A 20,769-nucleotide genomic window follows, 5' to 3' on the forward strand; every position below is an offset into this window, starting at 1 on the left:
ATACAAATACAGATTGCTGCCATAGTTCTTAACTGTTCACACAAATAGAATTTGCTCCAGGAGCCATAAACTAAAACAGATAGCAAAGTGTGTGAGACATGTGTTTTTATTTGTCTATGCATAGGACAAGCACATTTTAATGTGATGCTTTTCTTCATTTTCAGGAGGAGAAAGAGTCAACTGCAGACTCCCTCCTAGCAGACCAGGTAGTAGTTGAGGTACCGTCCAGCCCAGCCAGTCCATTTGAGGCTGACACCAAGACTGAGGACCATAGTATCAAGTCCCAGGATGGACCATATATACTTCCTATCTCACAGGGCTCCTACAGCTCAGAGGAAAAGCTGAAAGAGTTGCAGACAGACAGAAATGTCCCTATGATTGACACGACCGCTGACACAGCCATGCCTTCCAAGGAAGAGGTGAATGTGGAGAAGAGGCGTCTGAATTATGTACAGATGGAGGAGAGCAGTGGGAGCGAACCCTCTCCCTCGCCCCAGGTCCAGAGACGGAGGTTAAGTGCGATAGCAGTCAGCACGGCAGCCTCATCCAGTAGCGAGGACTACAAAGCAGACAGCCCAGACTCATCTGTGGATGAGGAGGAGTTCATCCGCAGGCAGATCATGGGGATGACAGGAGAGGAGGAGATGTTTCTCTCAGAGGAGGAAAAAGATGAGAAAGAGAGCAGAGAGGAGGAGGCTGAGGTGGATAACGAATCAGGCAAATCCAAACTTCTGCTAAAGAAAGGCATTATGGATAATGAAGACAGCCCAGCCAGGAGACCATCTCTTCCAGGATCTGAGGCTAAAACCACTGCAGATAGGTCTGAGCTCACCACCACTGTGTTTAAGAAAGACATGACGTTACAGAGAACAAAGAGCACAGATTATGGAGATGCTGAGGTGGAGAGCATCACAGAGTCTCTGGAGGACAAATCCAAAGGTGAGGGGTCATCCAGTGTCCAGGTGTCCAGCTTCACCCCTGGAACCTCCCCCACCTCAGCCTCTTCTCTGGAGGAGGACAGCGACAGCAGCCCCAGCCACAAGAGGAGTGGGGAGGGGAAACAGCACCGCAAGGCCAAGCACAGGCAGGCAGGCCAGTCCCTTCCCACCATCGAGGACTCGTCAGAAGAGGAGGAACTCAGGGAGGAAGAAGATCACCTCAGGGAGCAGGAGAAACAGGAGTCAGACCAGCAGCAGGGGAAGAGGAGCTCCAAGAAGTCCAAGAGGGATAAAGACGAACTACAGACTCAGAGGAAATGGGATAAGCCTGTAACCTCGCCCAGTAACCTGTCTCCTATTGAAAACGCCTCGCCCACTGTGGAGATGAGGCAGGCTAGAGAGATGGAAGTGTTTCACAAGTCCTCAGGCTCTGACTATTCTCCTAGCATGGAGTCTGATTCAGAGGCGTTTCACACAGAGGCCAAGATAGCTGTCCCAAAAGGACAGAAGTTCAGTACTGCAGAGCCACTAAAGAATGCAGAGGATGTATATGAGGAGATGCTTCAGAAAGCTAGATCTCCTAAAGGAGAGACAGAGCCCATCCCTGAGATAGAGCCACTCTACGGAGGCATGTCCATAGAGGACTACCTCTATGAGTCCCTAGTGGAGGAGCCTGAAGCTAAACCTAGTTCAGCCCTACCGGAGCAGCTCAGTAAAGACCATGCTACAGAGCCAGGGAAGAAAAGTTTAAGATCTCCTGAAGAGGTGTATGAGGAGATGATGCTGAAGAAGAAGGAACTGATGTTGATAGAGCAGGAGTTTCAGAAGGTTCAGTCAGCGATGGACACTCCAACTCCAGAAATACATGTGACTGCACCATCCAGTGCTGCAGCTGAGAGCTGCAAAGTTGGTGAGGCAGAGGGAGAAAAGCCTATGTTAGATGCGGATTCTACCTACGTTAAGAGGAAGAAACGTCCTGCTCCACCACGACCCTCTGAACCTCCTAAACGGCCCGAGGTATACGTTGCCAAGGCAACAGTTCCTCAGGATATGACTATGAGGAGGGCTCTTTTCCCCATACCGGATTTGAAGATCACCCAGTGTTCCTCTGGAGAGGATGAGACGGATGATAGTATAATAGAGGAGTATGGAGTGGGAGTGTCCTCTGATATTACCCCTAGCGATGAGTCTGAGACTAAAGAACAGGTAGAGTCCCCTCCAGTTTCAGAACATAAACCAATAACAGAGGCAGCTGAGATTGAACCCATCATTTTAGTGTGTGAGGTTCCCCAGGCAAGAGCTACTCCAGCTCCTGCCCCTGAGACAGTTCTAGCCACCAGTACAACCACCACAACATCACCAATCTCTCCAGTATCACCTCCCACCTCACCAGCAACTCCAGACTCAAGTCTAGCCTCCAATGCTACTTCCTCCTCCTCTTTCCAAGCTCCAAGTCCACTCTCCTCTGACTCTACTCCAGTGTCCACTCCAACACCAGACCTGGCCAAAGCTGCAGCTCCCTTCGCAGCTCAGCTGCCTGCTGATATCTCCCCTCCTTCTATTGCTCCCATTATGGCTGTTTCTCCAACCACAGTTTTGGTCACAATTCCAGATGTGGTGACAGATCCAACCCAAGCACCAACACCAGCTACAACTACAGTCCATGCTTCTGCTCCACTAGCTCAACCCCAAGCCTCAGTCCCTGCCTCAGTGGTGGTGCACATACCTGATCCGGTTGTAATCCAAATGCCAGACCTGGTTACATCTCCATCCCAGATGTCTGTTCAGGGTCCACCTTCTGTACAGGTCACAGCACCAACTCCAGTACCAAGCCCAGTACCTTCTGAAGCCACATCTCCGGTCCCAGCTGCTCCCAGTGCAATGTCAACTTCGGCTACAGTCTCTGCTCCAACTCCAGCCCCAGCTCCAGTTGTAGTCCAAATGCCAGACCTGGTTACCATCACCTCTTCAGTTTCACCCCAAGCCCCACTACCTGTGACATCCTCAGCCCCTGCCCAGGCTACAGTGGTGCATTCAGTCCCTGTCCAGACTGCTGCCCCACCTCCAACCCCAGTAGTAGTCCCAGCCATAGGGACACGCCGAATTCAGAGACAAGCCTCCACCAAAAAAGCCCCACCTCCTCCTCCACCTAGGTCTACATCTGTCTCCCTGCCCCAAACCTCAGCAGAGCCTACCTCTATCAGGGCCATCCATAATGTCTCCCCGACCGTGACTACCACAATAGCCAAGGGAGCAGCTTTGCCTGTGGTGGTGAATGTACAGTCGCTAGTGGAGGATGTCCGGCCAGAAGGTGTTGCTGGCTCTCAGGTTATGATGACCCCAACCAGACAGGGGCATGTGGTCATCATAGTTCCCAATGTGGAGAACATGTCAGTCCTCAGCCAGACAACCCAAGACCTTGTGGCAAACTCAGTTGCAATAACTACCACCTCTGCTGTGGTTGATGGCAGTAGTCAGATAGCAGCAAGGCCTGTGGTTGTCAGTGTTGATCCTTTCTATACTGCTCCCTCTGTTCCTGCTGTACACAGCTCAGACACATATATACCTTTGGCAGATACCCCAACACCTCCTTTGCCTCCTCCACCACCCCCTGCCACCTTACTAAAGCCAGCTGTTTATCCCAAAAAGCCTTCCATTTCCATCCCACCTTCAATCCCAACATCAGTGCCAGTCTCAGCTGCTTTGACAATGGCACAGGCAACTGTAACAACCCCAGACCCCAGTCCAGTACACAAGGCCCCTGCACTCCCTGCACCCCCTCCAGTCCCCCCCAAGCCTGTGTCCATCCCTGCAGGGCTGGTGTTCAGCCACCGACCAGGGGAGAGTGTCAAACCTCCAGTGTATCCCACTGCCAGCCACACACTTCCCACGACCAGAGAAGTGGTTCCGAAAGCCAGCTCAGCAGAGCCATTCACAGCCACAACACTGCCCAGGACCAGAGAACCTCCCAATGCCCTGTCTCTGAGTCTGACCACCCCAGTGGAATCCAAGATGAGTGCTACCTCACCCAGGTCCCCTCTTTCTCCAAGGAACGCCAAGTGTCTGGAGACGTATGTTGTGATAACTCTGCCCTCAGAGCCTGGCACACCCACAGAGGGAATCACTGTCCAAGCCCCCATCAGAAGAGGGTCCATCCTCCCCTCTAAGCAGACAGGCCCGGGGGTTAGGACCACACCGTCAGAACAGCAGTCACCCATTGAGGCCTTGTCAGCCCAGTACAATGTCAGGAGAGCATCAGTTCCCTCATTGAGGCAGCCACCACCACCACCAGCAGCAATAGGACCAGTCGAAGTAGCAGCACCCCTAGAGGGAGTCACTGTTCTAGCAACAGCAAGACGGCCTTCCATACCATCAGATATGCAGCCTCCATACGGTATGGCTGAGGTGGTGACAGTTTCAGCTGGGTCTGAGATGCCTATTCAGGTACACAATGTCCCAGCTCCAATCAAGAAACCGTATAAACCTCCAACAGCCAAGCCACCGCAGACAGTGTCTGTGGTTATGACGATGCCATCAGAGCCACGGGTTCCTGTAGAAGTGTCTGCAACTCAAGCCTCTGGTAGAAGGGCATCAATACCTGCTGTACCTCAGCAGCCACAATATGTGGCTGAAGTAATGGCTTTACCAGCAGAGCTGGACATAACTACAGAGGTCATTTCAATTGAGGCCATGTCTGGAAGAGCAACAAGACCATCAGAAATGCAGCAACCACAAACCATGGCAGAGGTAATGCCATTACAGCAGGAAATACCAACGGGAGCTATGGCCACCCAAATCCATGTAGAAGCTACACCCTCAACCATGCATCAGTCACCATCTCTGATAGAGGTGGTTTCAACTGAGGCTGTCTTTAGAAGAGCATCAATACCATTGGAAATGCAGCAACCACAAACCATGGCAGAGGTAATGTCATTACAGCAGGACACACCATCAATACGATCATCTGCACCACAACCACAAGGAGTGTCTGAAGGAATGACTTTTCCTTCAGAGTATGAAATGCCTACGGAGGTTATAACAACTGAGGCCACTACCACTAGAAGGACATTCACATCCTCTGTAGCACAACAACCATACACATTTGCTGAAGTAATGACTTACCCATCAGAGTATGAAACACCCACCCAGGTGGTTACAACTGAGGCTATTTCCACTACAAAAAGAGCGTCTATAACCATGCAGCAGCTTCTAACTATGGCCCAGGTTATCACAATGCCTGCAGAAGCAGAGGTACCTCTAGAGGCATATGCTGCCCAAGTTCAATACAGGAGAGAATCCATCCCCTCAGCAGTGCAACCACCACAGGCAGTATCAGAGGTCCTGAGTTACTCATCAGAGTATGAGACCCCCCTGGAGGTCATTACAACTGAAGCCTACACCAGGAGAATGTCAGTTCCCTCTGGCCAGGAGGTTCCCCAGACTGTCCCCGTGGCTCCAGTCACCATCACCAGGAAGTTCCACCAGGAGTCGATAGAGAGCCAGGAAATCCGTGGGCCAGAGAAGGTGGTGTCCAGCCTGAGCCACGTGTACTCCTCCTCTATCTCCACCTCAGCCCAGCCCCCAGAGAGACTGCCCAGCTTGGTCACTCAGGTGGTCACCACTGAGGTTCAGAGAACCACTGTGTCTGTGGTTCATGAGAGGCTGCCCCAGGCTCCTGCGTCAGACGCATTGGCCATCCTTATCCAGCCAGACCTGGCTAAAGTCCAGCCCTCTCCCAAACAGAACGGGAAGATCTACTCCGGTGATGCCATTGACCTCCGCACCATTAAGGTCGGTGTAAAGATGACCGATTCAGGGATGGACTTGACGCCTCAGGAATCGAGTCGCCAGTCTGTCTGTAGCAACTCTAGTGGCCGACATACGGCAGTGCAGCCAGAGATAGTGAACCTGAGTGCTGAGATCACCCCTTCCACCACATTGGCTGTTGTCACTGATAGCATTACTATTGTCACCTGTTCAGCCACCATTGCCTCCTACACCAGCGAGCCAGAAGAAAAGCCTTTAGATCTGCAGGGTTATGTTGCCTCCATGCCTCTCCCTCTTACCACATACAAACCATTCCAGCCTCTGGCACAGATAGTGTATAGGCGTGTAGACTGTCCACCTATCGTCAGCACGGTGATAGCCAGAGACACAGAGACACCAATTAACCTGTCCTATGGAGCCTCCCCAGTAGATAGCAGGCTTCCAGTGACCATGGCCCCAGCTGTCAGCAATGGGGGAACCATGCTCTCAGAGCTGGCTGGGGCCGTGGACCTGTCCACCTCCAGACCCCTTAGGGCCATGGTGGCTCTGTCCGGCACCAGCCCAGGTGTGGTGACCACGGTTGTAGAGGATGATGGGACGCCCATAGATCTGACAGCTGGTAAAAATGTGTGCTGTGACGTCATCTACAAGCTACCCTTCACAGGGAGCTGTAGGACCCAGCCACCAGTTATTACCCAGCCTGACAACCACTTCGGCTACAGAGATGACCACTACCAGTATGATCATGCTGGGGTCTATGGAATCAAGGTCTTGAATGGCAAGGCCTTGTCTGAGACCAATCTGGCTGATGCAGGACTCTTCCTCTATAATGGAAAGACCGAATATGACTATAAAGTCTTGGACAGTGCGGTAGACCTGACAGCTGGTAATATATCCGCAGGTTGGTGTGTTCCTTTTTTACCTGCTTGAATTTGATTTCTGAATGTAAAATTATTTCAGTTATCATTGTTTTCCATTATGATTTGAATGAGCATTTACTGTACTTTTGCATGATTTATGAAATGATCTAGATTTCCATCAATGTTCTGTTCCTTTTGTCTTTTCTTTCTTTTTACACAGATGCATGCGTATGCCTGCGTGTTCTCCCACGATATTTTGGCTTTGCATCGTGCTAGCTGGACAGACTGGAGATGCTTGCATGCTTAGTGCTATGATCTCCCCAAATCAAATCTGCATGGCCTTTATTTTGTACAGAACATGTATATACAGTATGATGTTTTACTCATTGACTTAAACCTACATTTCTGGACCCGTCATGACAGGTGAAGCTCTAGACTACACTAGTAAAGCTGCTGGGGCCTACACTGGGATATCCCCTGCTCCATATTCCCAGGTCCCTGCTTATAGTGTCCTTAGATCCTCAGACGGAATGGTATACTCCTCCATAGCAGCCCCTGTTCCTTCTACATATGCCATTACCACTCAGCCAGGGTCCATCTTCAGCACCACCCTACCCCCTACCACCACCCTCCAGGAGCAGCCAGCCCAAGCTCCATACCCCTATGGCTTCATCCCCACCACCGACTCTGGCAACCAGATCATCAGCCTGGGAACTGGCCTGCCCAAGGACCTGCTGCCCAGCGCTCTGGCTGACATCATGACTGGCTTCCCTGCACTGTACTCTGACCAGACCCTGGAGGCCATCGCAGCCTCTCTGGAGGCCCTGGCCTCGTTGCCCATGTTCCCCGGCCTGGATGACAGCAAGATCACTCAGTACCAGATGGAGAGGGAGTTCCTGCAGCTGGAGAAGCTGAAGCAGCTGTGTCTGGCAGAGGAGCTGGAGTGGGAGAGGCAGGAGATCCAACGCTACCGCGAGCAGGAGCAGATCATGGTGCAGAGGGAGCTGGAGGAGCTGCAGGTATGAATGTGTGTGTATATGTCTCCTGTGCTAATGTATCTGTTACTGTAAGAGGATGGACAATTGGCTGGACAACAATCTTATTCTAATCTATTCTAGTCTATTCTATTCTACAGGCTCTGAAACAGAAGTTGTTAGTTCAACAAGAAGAGGAGCACCAGGCACACCTTGTAGCACAGCAGGAGACCTACAATCAGCAGAGGGAACAGCTAGAGCAGATCCAGCAGCTCCAGGTGCAGATTCAGCACCAGCTAGAGGAGCACTACAGTACCACAGGAACCTCAGATAACCTGCTAGAGGCACAGTATGCAGGGGTGGGGGATAACGGTCAGTACTGGCCTGTTAGGGATGAGTCCACCACCTCATCCACTGTCATCCAGCTAGAAGGTGGGGTGCAGTATGTGACCGGTGAGGGTCAGAGAGAGGTTGGAGGTCAGGACCAGCTGCAATTCAGTAGGAAACAGTCGGCAGGGTCTAAGCAGCCTGGTGACCAGGGGTATGGTACAGGGGTGGTAGGGAAGAGGATAGTGGACAGTGGGGTCCAGACAGACGATGAGGACTCGGTAGACAGAACGTATGTGGGGAGGAGGAAGAGGAACAACAGGGGGAGGGGTGTAGACAGCAGTGTTCAGACTGATGATGAGGAGGACCAAGAGGATGAGTGGGACATGCCAACCAGGTCGCGGCGGCGCTCCCGCTCCAGCAAGCACAGCGGCGAGGGAAAACACAGTGGCTCTAAGGTCTCCAGCATTGCCATCCAGACTGTGGCAGAGATCTCTGTCCAGACCGACCACTCTGGCAGCATCAAATGCCCCAGCATCCAGATGGACACTAAGGTGGAGATCATCAAACACATCTCAGCCCCAGAGAACTCTCAGAGAGGAGGCAGCCTCAGCTGCCAGACAGACACAGACCGCAGGCGCCACTTGCCCGTAGAGGTGGGCTACAGCGCCTACCTGAAGGCAGACCTCGCCCCCAAGTCCCCCAAAGTGCTTTACTCTCCCGTGTCCCCCCTCTCCCCGAGTAAGGACATGGAGGAAGGGCAGAAGAGGCTGACCACTGACCCATCCAGGTTTTCCAATGGGCCTAGGATGCTGAAGCCTGGACCGAAGTCTCTGCCAGACCCCAAGTCTCTCAGCCCCACCACCGAGGACAGGATAGGCTACCACTACACAGAAACCTACTCTGTAAGTCACTGTAGTAAGAATAATGGTAACATAAGATGCACTTTCATCGCATGCTGTTGACATTTTTGTTGAAAATAAACCTGGCAATAGTATTAAGTATTCTATCTTATCTCGTATCTTATTGCTTTTCCCTCTGTCCTAGGGCCAGGGCTCTCCATCAGGCACTGGAAAGAAGGTGAAGAGGACCCTACCCAACCCTCCCCCGGAGGATGACCCTCTGACTGGCCCATCAGGCTACAGCGCCAACTCAGCGCGCCGACGTCTCGGCCGACACACCACAATGGCCCGGGCCAAGATCTTGCAGGACATCGACAAGGAGCTGGACCTGGTGGAGAGAGAGTCATCCAAGCTCCGCAGAAAACAGGCCGAGCTAGACGAGGAGGAGAAAGAGATTGATGCCAAGCTGAGGTCATTTATTAATTTAACAATTTGTGAACCAGGCAGGTCAATATAGAACCAGTTCTGATTTACAATACAATAACATGCTTTAGATGAGTAGAACACATTGGTGTGTATGAAGTGGTTCCACATTTTTAGCACTTGGAAAGCACTTGTATAAATCCAATCCCATCTTCTCCTTCTAACAGGTACCTGGAGATGGGCATCAACCGTCGTAAGGATGCCCTGCTGCAGGAGAGGGAGAAGAGGGAGAGGGCCTACCTGCAGGGTGTGGCTGAGGAGAGAGACTACATGTCGGACAGTGAGGTCAGCAACATCAGGGAGACCAGAGGGAACAGCCACGGCCTGGAGAGACCCAGGACAGCTCCACAGTCAGAGTTCGACCAGTTCATTCCCCCTGAAACTGAGGCTGACTCCCAGTACTCCACTCTTACCAGTCCCTACTCCCACTACACCCAGTATGTCCCCCAGACCCAGGCCATCAGCCACTACCCCCAGCAGACCCTGTACCAGCAGCAGGCCCTCTACCAACAGCACCCCTACCAGAGTCAGTCAGTCTACTCCTCTGTGCCAAGCCTGTCCTACCCCCAGGCCTCCCACTCCCACCAGCAGGCCCAGTCCTCAGGCTACCAGTCCAAGAACACCACCAACTACGAGGTGATCCGGAACCAGCCCATGATCATCGTACCCTCCTCCAGCGAGGGGGGGTATGGGGTGGGGAAGTACGGCAGCCTGGAACTGAGGATGGGCCTGGAGGAGAGGAGCATGGCCTCCAGCCCCATGTCTAGTATATCTGCTGAGTCTTTCTACGCTGACATCGACCACCACAATGCCAGGAACTATGTTCTGATAGAGGACATAGAGCAGCTGACTAAAGGATCTACAACACTGGGCTCTGCAGGGCTGGGGTCAGGGTTCAGTCTGCCTGATAAGGACCTGTCTAAGGCTGACAGGCTGCTCCGGGCCGCTGAGGCCAGGCGCACTGCAGAGGTAACTGATATGTAAATAGTAGATGTTCTTCTGTGGAATGGGGATGTTGTTACATATTGTATGTCAGTGTGTTTTACTCAGGTTTTTTTGCTGGTATTTTGCTATACCGCATTTGCCTGTTCACTTGGGTGTTGTGATGATGATAAATTATTGTATTGTCTTTGTTTAGGTTGCGGAGTTCCTTGGTAACTCGCGTCTGCACAGCTACGGTAAAGGAGAGGAGGACTCTATGGAGGAGCCTTATGAGCTGAAGCTCCTGAAGCAACAGATAAAGCAGGAGTTTAGACGAGGGACAGAGGGTCTGGAGCACCTCTCAGGCCTGGGCATGCCCCAGTACCTCCCCACTGACCCCAGCTACAGACACTTCCCTAAGGCTGACAAGTACAGCATCAGCCGGCTGACCTTGGAGAAACAAGCTGCAAAGCAGCTCCCTACCGCCGTGCTTTACCAGAAACAGATCAAGAACCAGAAGAAGGCAACCCTGATGGACCCCAAGATAACCAAGTTTTCCTCCATCCAGGAGAGCAGAGACCTGGAGCCAGACTACAGCAGCTTCCTGGGCTCTGGAGCCTCGTCTGTCACCAACCTGTCCACGCGAGCCAGACTGCTCCAGGATGAGATCACCTTTGGCCTGAGGAAGAACCTGTCTGAGCAGCAGAAGTACCTGGACTCCTCCCTGGGATCTAACCTGGCTGGCTCTCTGGGCCAGAACCTGGGCCAGTCCCTTGGCTTGGGGGGACCCACCATGAGGACTACCCTACAGGACGACACCACCTACCCCAGCGGCACGCGCTCTCGCCCCTCCTCCCGCCCCAACTCCCGCCCCAACTCCCGTCCCACTTCCGTCTATGGCCTGGATCTGTCCATCAAACGGGACCTTTCCAGCTCCTCTCTCAGGCTGAAGATTGAGGGAGAAGCATTGGACGCAGCGTTCGGCACGGGGATGGCCAGGACCAAGCCCACCAGCCTGCCTATAAGCCAGAGCCGCGGGCGCATCCCCATCGTGGCTCAGAACTCAGAGGAGGAGAGCCCGCTGAGTCCAGTGGGAGAGCCCATGGGCATGGCCAGAGCCTCAGCCGGCCCTCTACCACCCATCTCAGCTGACTCCAGAGACCAGTTTGGCTCTAGCCACTCCCTGCCGGAGGTCCAGCAGCACATGAGGGAGGAGTCCAGGGCTACACTGGGACATAGTGGGGTCTACGACAGAGACATAACCTTTATCATGGACGACCTGGGAGGAGCCATGTCTGACAGCGAAGGTAAATGGCTCCTGAGGCTGTCACAGCACCCTGATTCTCTGGACATGCAACTACTGCATGCTCCTGACTGTGTTTATGTCTGCCTGAGAAGGCTCCTGATTACCTATTATTTCTCATATTTTGTGGCTTTTGTCACGTAACTGTGTTTGTGTTTTGTTCTGGTTTCTGTTTTGTTTGATGTCTGCATGCAACACTAGTTATTTTCTTCACTGATACATAATACTGTAGATGTTATGCATGAGACAGCATGTCTGTGTTGTTAGCTCAATCTATGATGTTATTAGCATGTTCCAGTTACCTTCTCTTCTTTTACATGTTGGTTTTCTGCTTTCATCACTGACCAAATGTGTATAACGGGATACAGGGCTTCTTTAAACCATACAGAACAGTGAAATATCAAGTGGATATTAGTGGATAATAGGTGATCATAAATAACACACACTTTAAGTGCCTCTGCGTACTGCTTTTGAAGAGAAAGAAAAGAGTGATAATATATTTGAATGAGCGGGAGACTAATGAATATCTAACAGTATGTCACTGCCATCTGGGTGCTGTCTATAGCCTATAGGCACCTTCAACTCCTTCCTCTCCTCCTTTTTCTTCTCCTTTCCCCTCTTCTTCTCCATACATAAAATGTTATCTGACTCTTGCAGGATGTCAGGCCTTTAGATAGACATATAGTATATTTACTTTTCCAAGCACCCTTGGAGCTATTGTGGAGCTTGGCCCCCTGGTAGCAGCCATATTAAAGGCCTAATGGCCACACTATGTGTGGGTCTGGGTCTACTTACTGTTATTGTTCAGACGATGCAGACAGCCATTTATATAGAGCACTTGCCTCCCTCACTTCGTCTCCTGGCCAGCAATACACACATTTACTATTACAGCAGTAATAATACAGAGAGCATTATACTCACATTCATATTGCAATGCAATGACATTTTTTCCCTAAGGATTATGGAGTTGTAGATTATTTGTTTGTGTTTATGAGTTTTAGATTTGAACCCATGTTGATAGTAGACATACAGTATATTTCATGATACTCACACCACACATAGTTATTTATAGCATATTCATCCCTGTCCATCTCGGGTATTTTGGATTTTGTATTCATGCATGTTGCTCTGAGATTAAATGTGTTTGAGTTTCCATTTCAATAAAGCTTTAAAGCATCTTTTGCATGACGTTGGTTGCTATGAATGTTGGTTGCTGTGAATGTTTCTATGGGATTGTAAATGTGCATGCTCTCTTCTGATTGACAGCATATGAATGTGTTCTCTCCCCATCTCCTCCTGGGGAGTAAGTGTGAAATTACAGCTCTCCTTGCTTCTATCTTAAAGGGATACTTTGGGATTTTGACAATGAAGCCCTTTAACAACTTCCCTAGTCTCAGCATCCAGTATGAAGTTAGATGTTGTTTCGCAAACCAATGCTAACTAGCGTTAGCACAATGAATGGACACATGCTATCAGTTACCATAGACATCCAGTCATTGTGCTAACGCTAGTTAGCAACTTCCTTAAATCTGCATGAAAATACATTAAAATGGTATCCACGAGTTCATCTGACTCTGATAAAGGGCTTCATTGCCAAAATCCTGAAGCATCCATTTTAGTGTTTACTAACCAGGACAACTATGCTTCTGTTCCTATGTTTCCATCGGCCCGGCATAGTGTAGTCAGTTTCAGAATGACCGTCATTTCATTTACATATAAAACTAAAAATATAAAAAACATTAACAAGCAGAAACACAAACCAATAAACATTCATATGCAAGTGTATTCATTTTAGATTTTTAAATGTACTTCAAAACTGACTCCAATGACAGACTGGTGAGTAGTTGATCAGCAGCAGACATAAATATGACCCCACATAAATAAGAGTGTCTATCTGCCTTGGTTCCAGCCCTAACTGACTCCATGCTGACTCTGAACAGAGATGATCCCAGAATCTTTCATGAGAGTATCAGACACGGTAGAGTATTCTAGTTTAGAATGCTGCCTGCCCTCCACTAATACAGCAGCACCATGTTAAAGGGACACTCCGCAATATGCTACCAGCCATGCGTCAAGGAAAGGCGCCAATTGGCAAGAGCAAATACGTCGCCACACTGTGATGTCATATAGCTGAGTTTACCTTTAATATTTAGACTGCTTTAGTCCCCATGTGTCTTTACAGTATCTAACGCGATGATATATTAGTAAATACCCATGCATTTGTGATAGATCATTTTACAATTATTCACAATTGCTCTATTATGACATACATCTTTCATGCACTTCGCTTCAGAAATGCAAACTCCCTGATGGACTATAACGTTATAAGATGTATTTATTTGCTTACAAAGCATGTGCTGACTTAGATTTAGTCCAGTGCATGTGATATACAGTGTAAGTGGATGGAGACATAGCCCACTGAGAAAAAGTCTTAGATTCATTGACGTTGTGTTGTAGCCGTTTCTAAACATATAACTTTACACCCCAGCCGGAGGCCCCAACTGGAACATAGAAGGTGAGAGCTGCAGCGCGAACGGTCTAGTCCAGACCACATCCCAACCCCATGTCTGCCTCCACCCCACAACACCCCATGCCCCACGGTGCTCAATGACCAGATGTAGATGGTATCATACACACAAACATATCAAACCCATTTCTGGAATGACCCATATTTGGATGGTACTTTACATATATCAAACTCATCATGGAATGACCCATATGTCGATGGCAATGTACTGTAAACGTATCATATTGTAGTGGTTAAGCAAATCCATATCTGGAATGACCCACATTTAAATGGGTCTGTACGTACAATACATGATCAAAAGTATGTGGACACCTACTCATTGAAAATCTAACCCAGAATCATGGACATTAATATGGACTTGGTCCCCCCTTTCCAGCTATAACACCCTCCACTCTTCTGGGAAGAGTTTCCACTAGATGGAACATTGCTGCGAGGACTTGCTTCCATTCAGCCACAAAAGCATTAGTGAGGTCGTGCACTGATCAAATTGTATTTGTCACATGCGCCAAATAGAACATGTAGACCTTACAGTGAAATGTGTACTTACAAGCCCTTAACCAACAATACAGTTCAAGAAATAGAGTTAAGAAAATATTTACTAAATAAACTAAAGTTAAAAAAAATAAAAATAAATACATAACAATAGCAAGGCTATATACAGGGGGTACCAGTAACGAGTCAATATGCGGGGGTACAGGTTAGTCGAGGTAATTAGTAAAGTGACTATGCATAGATAATAAACAGGGAGTGGTGGGAGTGTAAAAACAAAGAGGGGTGTCAATGTAAACAGTCTGGGAGGCCATTTGAATAATTGTTCAGCAGTCTAATGGATTGGGGGTAAAAGCTGTTAAGGAGCCTTTTGGTCCTAGACTTGGTGCTCCTATACCTCTTGTCGTGCGGTAGCAGAGAATACAGTCTATGACTTGGGTGACTGGAGTCTTTGACATTTCTTGGGCCTTCCTCTGACAGCACCTAGTATATAGGTCCTGGATGTCAGGAAGCTTGGCCCCAGTGATGTACTGGGCCGTACGCACTACCCTCTGTAGCGCCTTACCGTCAGATGCTGAGCAGTTGCCCTACCAAGTGGTGATGCAACCTGACAGGATGCTCTCGATGGTGCAGATGTTGAACGTTTTGAGGATCTGGGGACTCATGACAAATCTTTTCAGTCTCCTGAGAGGAAAAAGGTGTTGTCATGCCCTCTTCACAACTGTCTTTGTGTGTTTGGACCATGATAGTTCATTGGTGAAGTGGACACCAAGGAACATGAAATTCTCAAACCGCTCCACTTCGGCCCCATCGATGTTAATGAGGGCCTGTTCGGCCCTCCTTTTCCTATAATCTAAGATCAGATCATTTGTCTTGCTCACATTGAGGGAAAGTTTGTTGTCCTGACACCACACTGCCAGGTCTCTGACCTCCCTATAGGCTGTCTCATGAATGTCGGTGATGTCTGTTACCACTGTTATGTTGTCAGCAAACTTAATGATGGTGGAGTCGTGCTTGGCCACACTGTCATGGGGTGAACAGGGCGTACAGGAGGAGACGAAGCACGCACCCCTGAGGGGCCCCAGTGTTGCGGATCAGTGTGGCAGATGTGTTGTTGCCTACCCTTACCACCTGGGGGCGGCCTGTCAGGAAGTCCAGGATCCAGTTGCAGAGGGAGGTGTTAAGTCCCAGGGTCCTTAGCTTAGTGATGAGCTTTGTGGATACTATGGTGTTGAACACTGAGCTGTAGTCAATGAACAGCATTTTCACATTTTGTATCTTTTATTCTATTTAACCTTTATTTAACTAGGCAAGTCAGTTTAGAACAAATTCCTATTTACAATGACGGCCTACCCTGGCCAAACCCTAACCCAAATGATCCTGTGCGATTGAAATTGTGTTATCTGTGGATCTGTTGGGGTGCTTCATGGCTACCAATGTGAGTACAACGGGGTGGTAATTATTTAGGCGGGTTACCTTTGCTTTCTTGGGCACAGGGATTATGGTGGTCTGTTTGAAACCTATAGGTGTTACAGACTTGGTCAGGGAGAGGTTGAAAATGTCAGTGAAAACGCTTGCCAGTTCATCCGTTTGAGGACAGGTCCTGGTAATCCGTCTGACCCCGCGGCTTTGTGAATGTTGACCTGTTTAAAGGCCTTACTCACATTGGCTATGGAGAGTGTGATCACACAGTCGTCCGGAACAGCTGGTGCTCTCATGCATGCTTCAGTGTTGCTTGCCTCGAAGCTAGCATAAAAGTAATTTAGCTCATCTGGTAGGCTCGCGTCACTGGGCAGCTTACGGCTGAGTTTCCCTTTGTAGTCCATAACCGTTTTCAAGTCCTGCCACATCTGACGAGCGTAGTAGAATTCAATCTTAGTCCTGTATTGATGCTTTTCCTGTTTGATGGTTCATCTGAAGTCATAGCGGGATTTCTTATAAGCGTTTGGATTAGTGTCCCGCTCCTTGAAAGCGGCAGCTCTAGCCTTTAGCTCGGTATGGATGTTGCCTGTAATACATGGATTCTGGTTGGGATATGTACGTACGGTCACTGCGGGGATGACGTCGTCGATGCACTTATTGATGAAGCCAGTGACTGAGGTGGTATACTCCTCAATGCCATTGGACATATTCAAGTCTGTGCTAGCAAAATAGTCCTGCAGCGTAGCATCCTTGTCATCTGAACACTTCCGTATTGAGTGAGTCACTGGTACTTCCTGCTTTAGTTTTTGCTTGTAAGTAGGAATCAGGAGGATAGAATTATGGTCAGATTTGTTGAATGGAGGGCGAGGGAGAGCTTTGTATACGTCTCTGTGTGGAGTAAAGGTGGTCTAGAGATTTTTTTCTCATTTAGTTGCACATGTGACATGCTGTTAGAAATGAGGTAAAATGGATTTAAGTTTGCCTGCATGAAAGTCCACGGCCACTAGGAACGCCGCTTCTGGCTGAACATTTTTCTTGTTTGCTTATGACCTTATACAGCTCGTTGAGTGCGGTCTTAGTGCCAGCATCGGTTTGTGGTGGTAAATAGACGGCTGCGAATAATATAGATGAGAACTCTCTTGGTAGATAGTGTGGTCTACAGCTTATCATAAGGTATTCTACCTCAGGTGAGTAATACCTCAAGGCTTCTATAATATTAGACATCACGCACCAGTAGCTCAGTTGGTAGAGCATGGCGCTTGTAACGCCAGGGTAGTGGGTTCGATTCACGGGACCACCCATACGTAGAATGTATGCACACATGACTGTAAGTCACTTTGGATAAAAGCGTCTGCTAAATGGCATATTATTTATTTTTTTATTATTTTATTATTACCAGCAGTTATTGACAAATAGACACACACCCCCGCCCCTTGTGCTACCAGACATATCTCCTCTGTCCTGCCGATGCACAGAGAAGCCAGCCAGCACAATATTATCCATGTCGTCATTTAGCCACATCTCGTGAAACATACGGTATTACAGTTTTTAATGTCCCGTTGGCAGGATAGTCTTAATCGTAAATCGTCCAGTTTGTTTTCTAATGATTGCACATTGGCCAATAATACGGAGGGTTGTGGTGGTTTACCTACTCGGCTAATTATTTTAAGGCACCCCGCTCTCCCCTCCCTTTTTCTCCATATTTTCTTCATGCGGATGACGGCCTATTTGGTCCTTGTCTCGACAAAGCAGCTTAATCTTCTCGTCAGACTCATTAAATAAAAAATCTTTGTCCAGTTCGAGGTGAGTAATAGTTGTTTTGATGTCCAGAAGCTCTTTTCAGTCAAAAGAGATGGTAACAGCAACATCATCTATCATATGTTACAAACAATGATAAAAAATATTTAAAATAAATAGCAATTAGGCGATTATGCCAGGCTTGCACTCGGCATTCCAATTCATCCCAAATGTGTTCGATAGGGTTGAGGTCAGGGCTCAGGCCGTCAAGATCTTCCACACCGGTCTCGACAAACCATTTATGTATGGACCTCACTTTGCACGGGTGCATTGTCATGCTGAAACAGGACAGGGTCTTCCCCAAACTGTTGCCACAAAGTTCACAGAATTGTCTGGAAAATGATTGTATGCTGTAGCGTTAAGATTTATCTTCGTTGGAACTAAGGGGCCTAGCCCGAACAATGAAAAACAACCCCAGACCATTATTCCTTCTCCACCAAACTTTACAGTTGGCACTATGCATTGGGGAAGGTAGCGTTCTCCTGGCATCTGCTAAACCCAGATGTGTCTATCGGAATGCCAGATGGTGAAACATGATTCATCACTCCAGAAAACGTGTTTCCACTGCTCCAGAGTCCAACAACAGTCAGGTTTACACAACTCGAGGAGACGCTTGGCATTGCACATGGTGATCTTAGGCTTGTGTGTGGCTGCTTGGCCATGGAAACCCATTTCATGAAGCTCCCGATGAACAGTTCTTGTGCTGACATTGCTTCCAATGGCAGTTTAGAACTCGGTAGTGTGTGTTGCAACTGCAGACAGACAAGTTTTACGCGCTATGCGCTTCAGCACTCATTCTGTGAGCTTGAGTGGACTATGACTTCACGGCTGAGCTGTTGTTGCTCCTAGACGTTTCCACTTAACAATATCAGCACTTACAGTTGACTGGGGCAGCTTTAGCAGAGGAGAAATTTGACAAACTGACTTATTAGAAAGGTGGCATCCTATGACGGTGCCACATTGAAAGTGACTGAGCTCTTCAGTAAGGCCATTCTACTGCCAATGTTTGCCTATGGCGATTGCATGGCTGTGTGTTCGAAACAACCAAATCCACTCATTTGAAGAGTGTCCATATACTTTTGTATATATTGTGTATATCAATGCCATTTCTGGAATTCATGTTCATGCACTATTGCAAGGTCGCTCAGATATGGCTCACATTTGCATTACATACATGTGTTACCACAACAGTGGTATGTCTGAATACTAGGTAAGTATGTGTCGAGGGTCTCTCACACAATTATAGATGTAACACTGATCATGCTGTTGGATCACCCTGATAACACCATGTACTACCTCACTGTCTCAGGGCAAAGGGAACTGTACTGTGACTGTGGAAGACACTCCTCCACTTCCACCTAAAATCTGTCTACTGTGTCCTTGACCCACTGTGGAGATGTTTCACTCTCTCTATGCATGACCTGTTAATCTACACACACACACACACACACACACACACACACACACACACACACACACACACACACACACACACACACACACACACACACACACACACACACACACACACACACACACACACACACACACACACACACACACACACACATACAAACACACACGCACACACACACACACCGGGGACCTCTGCATGCCAATGTGCGCATGACATACCTAGTTCAAATACATCCATCCCCATCCAGTCTCTTAAATGTTCACTGATCTGACAGTACTGGGGATGGGACAGTAGCTGGTTATCTACCATGCTGCCTTCACCTCTCCAGACAGCTCTGATCACTGATCACTTACGAGCAGTAAACATGGAGCACAGGATGTGTTTATAAAGTATTGTAAGGGGGTGCTACTTATACCCAATTTCACATTGCCATCTTGCTCCCACCCCAAGACACCTGCGTAGATCTGATCATCCACATTACGTAGACTCCGCCAAGCCTACCAGAGAGTGATTTGGAGTTATTCAAATATTGCAAATACCTTTAGATCTACAATAAGCGCATATATGGTCCGTGGCTGGAGGCTAGTGGTTTATTTGGAGTTGGGCATCCATCCTGCTTATATTGTGTTTGACAATTGAGTATCCCCTCTCTGTCTGTGTCCCTGTCCCCTCCACCCCTGTGTCCCCCTGCCCCCATCTCTGTCCCTGTGTAGCGTACCACCTGAGGAGGGAGGACACTGACTGGTTTGATAAGCCTGCAGAGAGACAACATCAGGAAAATGGACAGCCTCTGGACAGGAGACAGGTGAGAGGAGCTGGATAGGATAAGTCAAAATTAGTGAACGATATTTAATAAATAAACTGCTATATACATCTTCCCCCTTATTAAATATACATTGATAGTGCTTGTTTTGTTCATGGTGTCTTTAGCAGAGTTGTACTCAAACTGTAACCAGTGCCTGCAACCTGGTTCAGGTTATCAGTCAAACTACCAGGTTAGTTACAAACAGCACAGGAATGAAATCATCAACATGTATTGATTTGACTAATGTTGCAGAAATGTGCTTTAAAGCAGTATCCAAATCCATAGGATGTAGCGATCACAATATAATAGCCATATCTAGGAAAACCAAAGTTCCAAAGGCTGGGCCTAATATAGTGTATAAGAGGCCATACAAGAAGTTGTATAGGGATTTTTATGTTAATGATGTAAAGAATATTTGCTGGTCTGTGGTGTGTAATGAGGATTAACCAGATGCTACACTTGACACATTTATGAAATTGCTTATTCCAGTTACTAATAACCGCGCGCCCATTAATAAAATAACTGTAAAAACTGTTGAATCCCCTTGGATTGTGAGATATTGAAAAATGTTATGGTTGATAGGGATGAGGCAAAAGGAATGGCACATACGTCTGGCAGCACAACCGATTGGCATATGTACTGCAAATTGAGAAATCATGTGAATAAACTAACTAAAAATACAAATAAACAATACTATGAAACAAAAATAAATCATTCAAAGAATGCCAATAATAAGCTTTGGCGTACCTTAAATGAAATTTTGGGGGAAAAACTTGGCCATTATTCATTGAATCAGATGGCATCACAAAACCCACTGATATTGCCAACACCTTTAATTATGTTTTCATTGGCAATATTAGAAAAGTTAGGCATAACATGCCAGCAGCAAACGCTGGC

General features: G+C 48.2%; 1 protein-coding gene across 1 annotated transcript in view; it reads left to right on the forward strand.

Annotated features, from left to right (window-relative positions):
* LOC124001530 (protein piccolo-like) overlaps window positions 1–20,769 on the forward strand; it is a 137,004-nt gene that overhangs the window by 52,193 nt on the left and 64,042 nt on the right. The window contains 7 exon segments of the mRNA XM_046308382.1: window positions 165–6,606; window positions 6,989–7,584; window positions 7,701–8,771; window positions 8,914–9,179; window positions 9,359–10,160; window positions 10,330–11,419; window positions 19,781–19,872. Coding sequence (XP_046164338.1) covers window positions 165–6,606; window positions 6,989–7,584; window positions 7,701–8,771; window positions 8,914–9,179; window positions 9,359–10,160; window positions 10,330–11,419; window positions 19,781–19,872 — 10,359 coding nt within the window.

Source organism: Oncorhynchus gorbuscha, linkage group LG02 (genome assembly GCF_021184085.1).
Source record: "Oncorhynchus gorbuscha isolate QuinsamMale2020 ecotype Even-year linkage group LG02, OgorEven_v1.0, whole genome shotgun sequence".
In the NCBI taxonomy this organism is placed as follows: domain Eukaryota; kingdom Metazoa; phylum Chordata; class Actinopteri; order Salmoniformes; family Salmonidae; genus Oncorhynchus; species Oncorhynchus gorbuscha.